Source organism: Salmo trutta, chromosome 8 (genome assembly GCF_901001165.1).
Source record: "Salmo trutta chromosome 8, fSalTru1.1, whole genome shotgun sequence".
In the NCBI taxonomy this organism is placed as follows: domain Eukaryota; kingdom Metazoa; phylum Chordata; class Actinopteri; order Salmoniformes; family Salmonidae; genus Salmo; species Salmo trutta.
In genome coordinates, this window is record NC_042964.1 from 16,065,383 (window position 1) to 16,078,890 (window position 13,508).

Sequence of the window (13,508 nt, forward strand, 5' to 3'; positions counted from 1 at the left end):
GTTTTTTATTCATTTCACCTTTATTTAACCAGGTAGGCTAATTGGGAAAAAGTTCTCATTTACAACTGTGACCTGGCCAAGACAAAGCAAAGCATTTCGACACATACAACAACACAGAGTTACACATGGAATAAACAAACATACAGTCAATAATACAGTAGAAAAAGTCTATATACAGTGTGTGCAAATGAGGTAAGATAAGGGAGGTAAGGCAATAAATAGGCCATGGTGGCGAAGTAATTACAATATACCAATTAAACACTGGAGTGATAGATGTGCAGAAGATGAATGTGCAAGTACAGTCGTGGCCAAAAGTTTTGAGAATGACACAAATATTAATTTTCCCAAAGTCTGCTGCCTGAGTTTGTATGATGGCAATTTGCATATACTCCAGAATGTAATGAAGAGTGAGCCGATGAATTGCAATTAATTGCAAAGTCCCTCAATGCCATGCAAATGAACTGAATCCCCCCCCAAAACATTTCCACTGCATTTCAGCCCTGCCAGAAAAGGACGAACTGACATCATGTCAGTGATTCTCTCGTTAACACAGGTGTGAGTGTTGACGAGGACAAGGCTGAAGATCACTCTGTCATGTTGATTGAGTTTGAATAGTAGACTGGAAGCTTCAACAGGAGGGTGGTGCTTGGAATCATTGTTCTTCCTCTGTCAACCATGGTTACCTGGAAGGAAACACGTGCCATCATCATTGCTTTGCACAAAAAGGGCTTCACAGGCAAGGATATTGCTGCCAGTAAGATTGCACCTAAATCAACCATTAATCAGATCATCAAGAACTTAAAGGAGAGCCTTTCAAATGTTGTGAAGAAGGCTTCAGGGCGCCCAAGAAAGTCCAGCAAGCGCCAGAACCGTCTCCTAAAGTTGATTCAGCTGCGGGATCGGGCACCAGCAGTACAGAGCTTGCTCAGGAATGGCAGCAGGCAGGTGTGAGTGCATCTGCACGCACAGTGAGGCGAAGACTTTTGGAGGATGGCCTGGTGTCAAGAAGGGCAGCAAAGAAGCCACTTCTCTCCAGGAAAAACATCAGGGACAGACTGATATTCTGCAAAAGGTACAGGGATTGGACTGCTGAGGACTGGGGTAAAGTCATTTTCTCTGATGAATCCCCTTTCCAATTGTTTGCGGCATCCGGAAAAAAGCTTGTCCGGAGAAGACAAGGTGAGCGCTACCATCAGTCCTGTGTCATGCCAACAGTAAAGCATCCTGAGACCATTCGTGGGGTTGCTTCTCAGCCAAGGGAGTGGGCTCACTCACAATTTTGCCTAAGAACACAGCATGAATAAAGAATGGTACCAACACATCCTCCGAGAGCAACTTCTCCCAACAATCCAGGAACAGTTTGGTGACGAATAATGCCTTTTCCAGCATGATGGAGCACCTTGCCATAAGGCAAAAGTGATAACTAAGTGGCTCGGGGAACAAAACATCGATATTTTGGGTCCATGGCTAGGAAACTCTTTAATCCCATTGAGAACTTGTGGTCAATCCTCAAGAGGCGGGTGGACAAACAAGAACCCACAAATTCTGACAATCTCCAAGCATTGATTATGCAAGAATGTGCTGCCATCAGTCAGGATGTGGCCCAGAAGTTAATTGATGCATGCCAGGGTGGATTGCAGATGTCTTGAAAAAGAAGGGTCAACACTGCAAATATTGACTCTTTGAATCAACTTCATTTAATTGTCAATAAAAGCGTTTGACATTTATGAAATGTTTGTAATTATACTTCCGTATTCCATAGTAACATCTGACAAAAATATCTAAAGACTCTGAAGCAGCAAACTTTGTGGAAATAAATATTTGTGTCCTTCTCAAAACTTTTGGCCATGACTGTAGAGATACTGGGGTGCAAAGGAGCAAGATAAATAAATAAATACAGAATGGGGATGAGGTAGTTGGATGGGCTATTTACAGATGGGCTAACATGTTGTTCCCATGTTTCATGAGCTGGAATAAAAGATCCCAAAAATTTTCCATACACACAAAAAGCTTATTTCTCTAAAATGTTATGTGCAAATTTGTTTACGTCCCTGTTAGTAAGCATTTCTTCTTTGCCAAGAAAATCCATCCACCTGATAGGTGTGGGATATCAAGAAGCTGATTAAACAGCACGATCATTACACAGATACACCTTGTGCTGGCGACAATAAAAGGCCACTCTAAAATGTGCAGTTTTGTCATACAACACAATGCCACAGATGTTTCAAGTTTTGAGGGGGTGTGCAATTGCCATTCTGACTGCAGGAATGTCCACCAGAGCTGTTGTCAGAGAATTTAATCTTCATTTCTCTCATTTTGAGAATTTGGCAGTACATCCGACCGGCCTCACAACCGCAGACCATTTGTATGGCATCGTGTGGGGGAACGGTTTGCTGATGTCAATGTGAACAGAGTGCCCCATGGTGGTGGTGGGGTTATGGTGTGGGCAGGCATAAGCTACGGACAATGAACACAATTGCATTTTTTATCAATGGCATTTTGAATGCACAGAGATGCCGTGAAGAGATCCTAAGGCCCATTGTTGTCCATTCATCCGCCGCCATCACCTCATCTTTTAGCATGATAATGAACGGACCCCTTTCTCAAGGATCTGTAAACAATTCCTGGAATCTGAAAATTCTATGGCCTGCATACTCACCAGACATATCAGCCATTGAGCACGTTTGGGATGCTCTGGATCGACATCTACGCAGCATATTCCAGTTCCCGCTTATACCGAGCAACTTCGCACAGCTATTGAAGAGTGGGACAACATTCCACAGACTACAATCGACAGCCTGATCAACTGTATGCCAAGGAGATGTTTCGCTCTGCATGAGGCAAATGGTGGTCACACCAGATACTGACTGGTTTTCTGATCCATGCCCCTACCTTTTTTTTATATATCTGTGAACAACAGATGCATATTTGTATTCCCAGTCATGTGAAATCCATAGATTAGGGCCTAATGAATTTCTTTCAATTGGATGATTTCCTTATATGAATTGTAACTCAGTAAAATCTTTGAAATTGTTGCATGTTGCATTGATATTTTTGTTCAGTATATTTGATGCCCATGCACTTATTCCGCTCCAGCCTTTACCACGAGCCCATCCTCCACCAACCTCCTGTGAATCTCATCATGTAGACTATCCTACACGCACAGCCTACCGGCACTTTATCTGCGAGCTGTTGGCTAGAGCGCACATGCCAAGACCAGAATAGGGGAATTTGCTATTTAATGCAACAGTTTTTGTGACAAAACTATCGGGAGCGTGGAAAATGCGATGGAAACACATTGAACTTTAGATTTTTATTCGGTACATAAAAACTTAAGCAAAAAAGTACATTTTATGTGCATTACGTCATCACGCACTGGTTTTTATCCGCAACAAGTCCATTTGGTGGAAACACATCACTGGTGGGAAGATCTGTCGCCAATTGGATGGAAACCTAGCTTTGTCGTACGCTCATGTCCTTTGAACATTCATCTTCTTTCCACTCTCTCTGGTTTCTCAGACACAGCTTAATGTTGGCTGTCTTCCTTTTTACATAATGAGACAAACTCATTTACATAGCGATTTCATTATCGTCATTGCCGTCGTTCATCATCGGTTTGTTTTTTGTTTGTCTGTTCGCTGGCAACCTCCCCATCAAACAGTCATCTTTTTGTTGTGACTTGTTTTCCCATATATTTATCGGTATTGTTCTGGCAAATCATCTTCCTAAGGGGCTCTGGCAATATAATAATGGAATGCATGCCGGTCGCTGCCAATCTGGCAAGTGACCTACCGCGCTCTTCCTTGTCAAGGGCATTTTCCTAGTGTATTAGAAAGCCTGCTGTGTAGTGTAGCTCTCCGGGTCAATTGAGACATTGCCGATGGGGGACAATGACAGCCCAGCTATCACTCCTGGGGATGTAAAAGCAGATAAGAGCCCAGTAGGTGGCCACGAGCCGGGGCTGATGCATCACTTATCCTACCAGTCAACTGTCACTGTTGAATCACCTGGGAAAAATGGGCTGTGACATGCTGGGATGTTGGTGGTTTCCACATTTCCTCTGTTCCTCTGTTCTGTTCTGATAAACTGGATGAACAGAGGAGCCAAAATGGCTGCCGTAGATAAGAACACACAAGACCACGCCCCAGTTCACCGCGGCAGGTTGTAGAGAGATATCTGACAGCTCCATCTTTCTCCGTCGTCTCTATTTCCACACCTTCATTCTATCTCGTCCACCCTGCGCTGCGACGATAGCCAAAACGGGAACAGCAAAGTTGAAGTTGTCTTCATTCTTTGTTGTATTTCTCCACTGAAGGTCAAAGTTAATACACCAAGCTCCCCGCTATGGGAAGATGTTTGGTAGTCTAGAGGGAAGGAGTAAAAATAGCCAAAACTGGAGGGAAAAGCAAAGCATGGCTGCAGCAGCACATATATTACTTTACGTCCCAGTTTTATCTGGAGACTGAGCGAGGGAGCATGGGAGTTTTCTCAGCTCCCTGTGGATCGCATCTATCGCAGTCTGCCTTGTATGCATGAGACAGTGTTTGAGTCAATAGCCCAGCCGCTAGCCACTCAGACAAGCCGGTTGGGCACCTAAATGGATCTGGCCTGGTTGGGGGCCTGAGTGATTCAGGAGGGGGGCAGTCGATGGGGCTGTATTAGTTCTGCCGTGTCATGACCCTTTGTACTCTGTTTTGGAATTGCTATGCTGGGCATTATGTCTGGAACTTGTCTACTCTCCCAGGGAATTGCCGTTTAATTGTACTGTGTGTGTGGGTGGGGTGGGGTGGGGGGGTGGGGGGGGGATGTGGGGTATTAAATACATAAATATTTGTATTCCTAACAGCGTGTACTGCTGTCTACCTCTTTTTGAGAATAATATAGTGTTTTGTGTATACAATGTTACATTCTATTTTGGATGTGCATTACTGATTATGAAGTTTCCCTTTAACGTTAACACATCTAGTTTGAGAAATTGGCTAATGGTCGCCCTCCCCAAAACTCTTTCAGACATAGATATATATATATATATTCCTTTTTGTAAGTCCCTCCGGTCAAGATGAAGGCGATGCTAGGGGAATATGAACACTAAAGCAATATGGGTCAGACTAGAGCCTTGGAGATTTTTTCACTTCAGAACCCATTTGGAGATGATTTATGGGCATATAGCACAAACTTTGAAGAAAATTGTCACGCATTTCATCATCGCCTAAGAGCTTCTTAGATCTCCTTGATGAACACCCAGTCGAGAGAAGATCTGTTATTTCACGTATTGATCTCGAATTAGGTCTCTATTCCTTCACATTCTTCTTGATGACAAATGGGCCCTGGCTGTACAAGGTCATTGGTTTGCTTTTATTATTCCAGTTTTTCCAATTCACTTATGTTTCTAACTTCAGGCTCTTTTAGCCTTATGCCAGCTTCTTGCCAGCTCCTTTGCTTGATTCCAGCTTTACATTCTAAGACTTTACTCAAGGGATTGTAGTTTGACTATGATTAATAACTTTTTCAAATGTAGTTGAGTGGGAGTGCGTCCAGTATGTGTTGATATGACCAGATATATTCAAATTGAGCTTCTTAGCGTTGACAATAAAAGGTAGCTAAGTAATACATTATATGGATGGCCAGGATCTCATGCTTGACGTTTTGTTGGCCTGCGTGACCTTAAGTCCTTGAGGAAAACGTGTAAAAGTTGAAAAAGGCAAAGATGAATTGGCAGACCTATTGCTGGACTTTTGAGAGTTAGCTTTGACACCATGATCAATTAGGTATTTTCGTTATGCATACTTCCCTGCAGGGAATTTAGGCCAGTGCTTGGACAGCCCAACTACTCACAGGCAGAAATGCTCAATTTACTGCTGCATGTAGACTACCATTGACATTCCAACTCTAACCTTTGACCTGTAGCTTAAGTTTGGCCGTTAGCAGAGAAAATATTTACTTGAAGTTGAGCTACATCATTACTGCTGTATTCCCAGAAGTCATACATGAAGTCCTTAATAAACTATATTTTAATGATGACGGTAGTGAGTTATTTACCCCCAATGACCAAAGGCCCCAATTCAATCCATAACAGATAAAGGAAAACTTTACTTCTAAATGAATTGTGAATGTTTGCACTATATCGAATGTGTTAACTCAGAGTTAGCTGCAAACACTGTGTGGACAACGTCATTGGATAAAATATAGCAGAAATGCGTGTGAACTGCAACGCGGTTTAACTTTATCTACAGCTGATTGAATTGCGGACCAAGTTAGACCTTTTTCATGACGCCATTCCTCAAACTACAGTAACAAATTGCAGAGCGAGTACAAATCCCCATGATGAAATCTGACAACATAAGGTGTCATCCGTGATTCTCATCTGCCGCTCCACATTGCACTGTGTTAAGCAACGCACACCACTTTTCGCCCTGGGTCTACCAAAGGAGGAAACGGTGAATTATTTATGGTTTTCCCAACGTACGCTAGCGTCTTTGAAGACTACCCTGAGACCAAACAGATGCATTTTGCATAAGCTGGCTTTAGAACGGCATGTAAATACAGAAGTGGCAATATCTACTGTATTTCTTTCTTTCTTTCTCTCTTTTCTCTTTCGCGCTCTTCATCTATATCATTCACTCTCCCCCATCTCTCTCTCTCATTCCCTGAATCTTCGGTAATGAAAGCAATGTGGAGAACCGACGCTGGCGGTGTTGTAGATTCAGTGCAGACTGGCTATCTTTCATTCTGTCTTCATTTAATTAATTAGGGCTTGTGTGTTTTAAAAGGCACCATCGTTCAGCAATATAGCTACAGGGAGAAGGGATTTCAGGAGGAGGGGCTTAATCAGGAAGGGAGGAAAAAGGAAATGTCCGCAACTCTGGTATGCTCCCATGGTGATTTAACCACACCCACAAAAAAGACAACGTTTCGATCCGAGTTGGATCTTCGTCAGGTCATATACCACTGTGAAACACCTATTTAAATAAACTCTAGAGGGCTCGTACATCCTCTCAATTCAATACATCCATTACATTGAATACATATAATACATTAACATCACAATAAGTATTACACAGTAGACATATGGAAAAACATGAATACATTTAGGTTTGTATCTACTTTTTTCTTTGATATGTTCATCTGTCCTGCACCTAATTAATTGGATTTGCATATATTTCTGTAATTTGTATTTAAATCAGGAAGGGCCCTAACCTGGGTAATGAAAAGCCAATAAGATTGTGTGTGTGTGTGTGTGTGTGTGTGTGTGTGTGTGTGTGTGTGTGTGTGTGTGTGTGTGTGTGTGTGTGTGTGTGTGTGTGTGTGTGTGTGTGTGTGTGTGTGTGTGTGTGTGTGTTCGTAAGTCCATTCCTGTGAATGTGGCTGTTATAGCAAGTGGGAAGGTGTATGTCTTTCAAAGTCTCAGTGCTTGGGATGAGAATGTTTGTATCTGTATGTATGAGCAGCTGCTCCTGCCCTCACGTAACGCGGGTGAGGGAGACATCACCGAGTGAGCGTGCCCTAAATGACAAGTCAAGGCTAATTTCCATGTCATTTAGCAAGCAGTGTGCCTCCACTGATGAGCGAGCACGGAAAATGCGCTTTAATTATCTGGGGAGTGTCGGAACACTCTTAATGCCAAGAGCACTCTTTTCCCGCCACCGCAAGCTCCAAATCCGCAGCTTCCCTCAGGTCACTCGACAGACTCATGCCTCCGCATGTGCAACACAGACAGCGGGTTCCCTGTAATGTGATGTCATGCCATAATGTGCCCTTATGTTTTGCTGTGTTTCTTGTCTTTTATGAGTCGCTAATACGTTGTTGTTGTTTTTCTTTTTGTTTTCCCACCTTACAGAAAATCTCGCACATCAATGACATTGTGAAGCAGGTGCTGCTCATTTTCCCGCACTTCTGTCTGGGTCGAGGGCTCATCGACATGGGCAAGAACCAGGCCATGGCCACTTTGTTTGAACGCTTTGGTGAGCATACTCCACACCACCTTTGCGCTTAAATACCACACTATAGGGAGTAAATTGTTGGGGGAAAAAAATACAAAATAATCATGATTAAACTGTAAAAGTGGAAATAATGCCACACTATTTCTGAAGTGATCACATAGGCTTCATCCTAATATATACTCTCACTGTACTGTAAACTGCTTTGGACAAAGGTGGCATTTTAATATTATATTACTAAGATTCATCAGTGATTCATCAGATTCATCAGTGCAAAGCTTTTCCCTCCTAGCAAGATGGAATAACATTTAAGTGGTAGGATGAAAGGTCAAATGAAGCTGAGTAATTTAAGGAAAAGAAAGAAAGTACAGTGCAGTGTAAAGGAAGACAATGTCATGGCTTTAGCTTTGGTTTTGTCTTTCAAGATTCGGTATAGAATAACAGGTGCAAACTTTCTACTGCTGCACATTGTTGTCTAAATATCCTTAAAAAGAAATGGAGGGAATTGGCAGATTCATTTATGTCACGTCCTGACCATAGAAAGCTTTTATTTTTCTATGGTAGAGTAGGTCAGGGCGTGACAGAGGGTTTTGTCTAGTTTATTTGTCTATGTTGGTTCTAGTTTATTTTTTCTATGTTGGGGGTTTTGTCTAGTTTATGTATTTCTATGTGGGGTTCTAGTTTTTGTGTTTCTATGTTGTCGTTTTTTTGGGATGATCTCCAATTAGAGGCAGCTGGTCATCGTTGTCTCTAATTGGGGGTCATATTTAAGGTGTTGTTTTTCCCAATAGGTTTTGTGGGAGATTATTTTGAGTAAGTGTATGTTGCACCTCTTCGTCACGGTTTGTTGTTTTGTTCGTTAGTTTATTTGTATGTCTTGCATAGTTTCACAGTTAAAATATAATGTGTAACGATACACACGCTGCGCCTTGGTCCCATTCTTCAGACAGCCGTGACAATTTAACTCGACAGTTGATTGTTGTAGGTGACAATAAAAAAGGTGGGAGGAAGGGTCTGACTATTCTACAGTAAGAACATTTGGTACCAAACATTTTGGGGTTTAGGATTTACCAAAGGCCAATAGCTTTGCTACTTCGTTTAATTTAGTCTTCATACTTTCACACATACTTCATACTTTCACACATAGGGCCCATGTATGTTACCAGTACCCTTTACAGGAATAACCACATCTCCTCCTCTTAAGTGTTGCTGCATCATTACCAAATAGGATAACATTTGACCAATAACGTGACCGTAGCCCTCGGCCGCCATTCTCAACGCTACATCTAGAAAGCGAAAGGGGATAGGTACACGGGGGAGCTTGAGAGGCAGAGAGACACATGAAAGGCGGGAGAAAAGGCTTTATCTGAGGAATAGATCTGGCAGGAAATAACCGTTTGAGGAATGATTTGCGGCGGCGAGCGTAAAGAGGAAAGCAATCACAGCTTAAAAAGCTAGTCTGGAGAGGGCCTATTTGCGAGAAAATGAGACAGAAACGGAAGCGTTTTCAGTCTTTCATCCCTCTAGAACATAGAGGCTGTTGAGACTGAGAGAGAGATGGATAGGGAGGGAGGCAGAGAGAGGTGGGGGGGTACTGAGCTAACATATGGAATTGTTTTAAGATGGTCATACCATGGATCATTTAGCTATTTGACTTGGAAATGTAGGACCCCTTTAGGTATCCCCCAAAAATATAGAATTTGGCCTGTACTACTATAGCCCATAGGTTCCTGTTTTAAATGACGTTCAGCTTATAAAGGCTTCATAATGACTTCATAAGCGCTACATAAATGTGTTACAAAGCATCTACAACCGTATGTCATGCTTTATAAAGGGTTTATAAATGTGGCATAGGTGTGTGACATAATCACCCATGTCAAATGTGACATAACCAACTATGTCAAATATAATATAAACATGTGCCTTATAAAGGGTGACATGTTGTGTTGAAGGATGGCATAGTCTGAAGTCATGTTACTCACATTACCCCTAATCTCATTCCACGCTTTCGCCCAAGTAGGTGGAAAGACTGGTGGACCAACGCATCAAACTTGGCCTTCATTAGTTAGGCTTAGATTTAAAATCAAAGTTTAAGAAATGTATTGTGGAAATAGTCATGGTTTAGCCATAATTATGACCTTTTGACTGTGTTAACTAGTGACGATGACAAATACCTTATTCAGGCCACTGATACAATTCTATGGTCACTCCCACTATGGCCAACTTTGAATGGTTGATATCCCAGGCTTATATGTGCTGTGTGCGCAATAGCCTGGGGAGGACGTTACACCAAGAAACACTTACCTTGATGAAAGCCCCCAACATAAAGAAATTGAAAGCGTCTTTCTTCTGGAACCAAGATACATGTGCCTTAGTACACAAACACGTACACAACAAAAACTAGCCATACAGTGCAGTGCTGGGCCTGGTCACGTCTTTGACACATTCACCCACTCTCTAGCTAAATGATCAGCCACAAAATGTTGGCAACACCAATAGGTTGTAAAGCCCTCTTCTCTGGCATGGGAACAAAAAAAGGAATAAGGAATACCTGGTGCGGTAGGCTCAGGTTGGACTACTCCAAATCATCTTGCTTCTGACACACACACGCACGCACACACACACATACACACACACACACACACACACACACACACACACACACACACACACACACAGTAGCTGTGCAGGTCCATCAACCCATTTAAATACCTCAATCACCCTACAGAAAACTGTGACTCACGAGAGAACCTTCATAAATCAGCAGAACGTTAATAATCTATTTATTTACACTTCATGTAGTATCCTGTATTACTTAGCTGAAGTGAGACACCTTCAGTCATTCATAACACATCCACAAAACTCTATATCTCATGATGCCGTACTTAATTTAAAGTCAGACACCTTTGGTCATTCATGACACATACATAAAGGCTTAATGATGTAAACACAAATGTAGTAACTCTTAGGGAATTACCACTAACAGCTTCAAAAATAGACATTAAAGACATGTTTAAACCATACATTTCCTTTTATTTGTACAAATACATGAACTTTCTAAAAGTCCAGCAATGCAATTACATTGAACATTACACAGGGCTGTGAATAGTGTAGCTTGACCCTGAGCTGACGGACAAATGGTTCTTGCCTCTCTGCCTGCTGGAGGTACTGCATGTTTGTTCCAACCTTAAAAGTAACAACAAAGAAAGTTAGCAAGTCTGTTAGGAAATGCTTTTGTCACATAATCTGGATAAGGCATTTCTTTGCTGCGCCAGAAACTCTAAATGGGAAGATGGGAAACTAAATTCAATTTGTTTTATTATATTCCTCTTTCATTTACAAATCTCATGATGTGACTATGAGATGTGGCTATACTATTACAAACTAATTTAAATGACAATAAAGGTTAAGTTACTTGTTTTTCAGTGTCCAGTGGCACCACAAGTAGGCATTTGATTTGCGAACTCTTCACATGATCAGCGTCTCGTCAGCAACACTAAAAAAGTACTTCCAGGTCACGGAATTTCGGAAAATTCCCTAGTTGTCACGACTCCCGCCGAAGTCGGCCCCTCTCCTTGTTCGGGCGGCGTTCGGCGGGCGACGTCACCGGCTTACTAGTTGCCACCGATCGATGTTTCACTGTTCGTTTGGTTTTGTCTTTATTGTGTGCACCTGTTTTTGATTTTCCCTAATTATGTTCATTATTTAAACCTCTGCATTTCCTGTTTGTCTTGTCGGTGATTGTTTCCTGTTTTGTGTGGTCGGAGGTGTTTCTCCGCAATATGTATTTTCCTAGGAGAAGATTTATTGATTTTTCAAGTAAACACGTTTGTTTACATTGATCCCTGTGTCCTGCGCCTGACTCCTCTACTTCTCCTAAAGATAATCATTACACTAGTAATAGTAGAAACTGTCAATAACCTGTATTTTTTCATGATATATGAAAAATAATTGTCTAAACATTAAAAATAATATTTAATTGGAATTTGCATTATATTTGGGTTGTGAATTATGTTCCAAGATCAAGTAAATGCCCCAAATGCGAATCACTGTATATGGAATACTTATTGGCTTAGCGCAAGAACAATTCTGGGTGCCAGAGTAAAAGTATTGTAGGAAATACTCAGTAGGGTTTGTGGAATGTATATATGGTGTGCTGCTGGCCTTTTAGTCCACCCATTCCATGGGCGGCCACAATGCAAATCACTGTATATGGAATACACAATCATCACGTGCGCTTACTGCGCTACAGAAAACCTGCTAACCAAACAACATTGCAGGACATGCTTACTGAATTCAAAGGCAACTACAATCAAAAATCTAAGTGTCTTAGATTTTTCCCAGATCTCAAAAGTCATCCCCTGAAGTGGTTTAAGCATTGTTGTTAACACAGAACATCTAATTGTGAAAAAACAAGAACAAATGCGGAAATCCAAAAACGGTCATGCTACGGCAATGCATTTTGGGGAAGGTTGAAGTCAGTTCCAATATTGACTATGCACCCACGAGGAAAAGAGGTTGGGCCATCCTACAAATGTTTTAAAGTAATAAAATATTATGTACAATTTATCAGACGCTTTTAGCCAAAGCAACTTACAGTCATTTGTGAATATATTTTTATGTATGTGTGGTCCCGGCTATCGAACCCACTATCCTGGCATTGCAATGCTCTACTAAGATGCATGATAGGGTTATAAATGCTTTGTGAAGCCTCAATTTATAAGACCTTTATTAAGCTGTGCTGATGCCACCATTTATGAAGCACAGGTTTATGTCACATTTGATGGTGGTTATGTCACACAGTTATGCCACATTTATGAACCCTATATTGTCACGACTCCCGCCGAAGTCGACCCCTCTCCTTGTTCGGGCGTTGTTCGGCGGTCGACGTCACCGGCTTACTAGTTGCCACCGATCGATGTTTCACTGTTCGTTTGGTTTTGTCTGTATTGTGTACACCTGTTTTGAGTTTCCCTAATTATGTTCATTATTTAAACCTCTAAATTTCCTGTTTGTCTTGTCGGTGATTGTTTGTCCGTTTAGTGTAGTTGGAGGTGTTTTCTCCAGATTATGTATTTTTAAGAGAAGATGGATTTAATAATTTTAGTAAACACGTTTTGGTTTACCTTCATCCCTGTGTCCTGCGCCTGACTCCTCCACTTCTCTAAGAAGATCCATTACATATATAAAGCATGACATATTGTTATAGCTGATTTGTAACACATTCATGTAGTGTTTATAAAGGCTTTATGAAGCCTTTATAAGCTGCACTTCATTTACACTAGGACCACCCATATAAACGCATTAAATAACACATTCATAAATGTAAAAAAATAAATCATAAGGAATAAAGTTTGAAAGTGTCTGTCATAAGGGCTCCCGAGTGGCGCAGCAGTCTAAGGCACTGCATCTCAGTGCTAGATGCATTACTCCAGACCCTGGTTCGATTCCAGGCTGTATCACAACCGGCCATGATTGGGAGTCCCATAGGGCGGCGTACAATTGGCGCAGCATCGTTAGGGTTTGGCCGGGGTAGGCCGTCATTGTAAAGAAGAATTTGTTCTTAACTGA

At 41.6% G+C, this 13,508-nt stretch overlaps 1 protein-coding gene across 2 annotated transcripts in view; it reads left to right on the plus strand.

The window, feature by feature from the left end:
* LOC115198266 (ATP-binding cassette sub-family A member 1) overlaps nt 1-13,508 on the plus strand; it is a 291,299-nt gene that overhangs the window by 223,778 nt on the left and 54,013 nt on the right. For both annotated transcript variants that reach the window (XM_029760119.1, XM_029760120.1), the window contains one exon: nt 7,838-7,961. In XM_029760119.1, the coding sequence (XP_029615979.1) occupies nt 7,838-7,961 (124 nt within the window). The remainder of the gene's footprint in view (nt 1-7,837; nt 7,962-13,508) is intronic.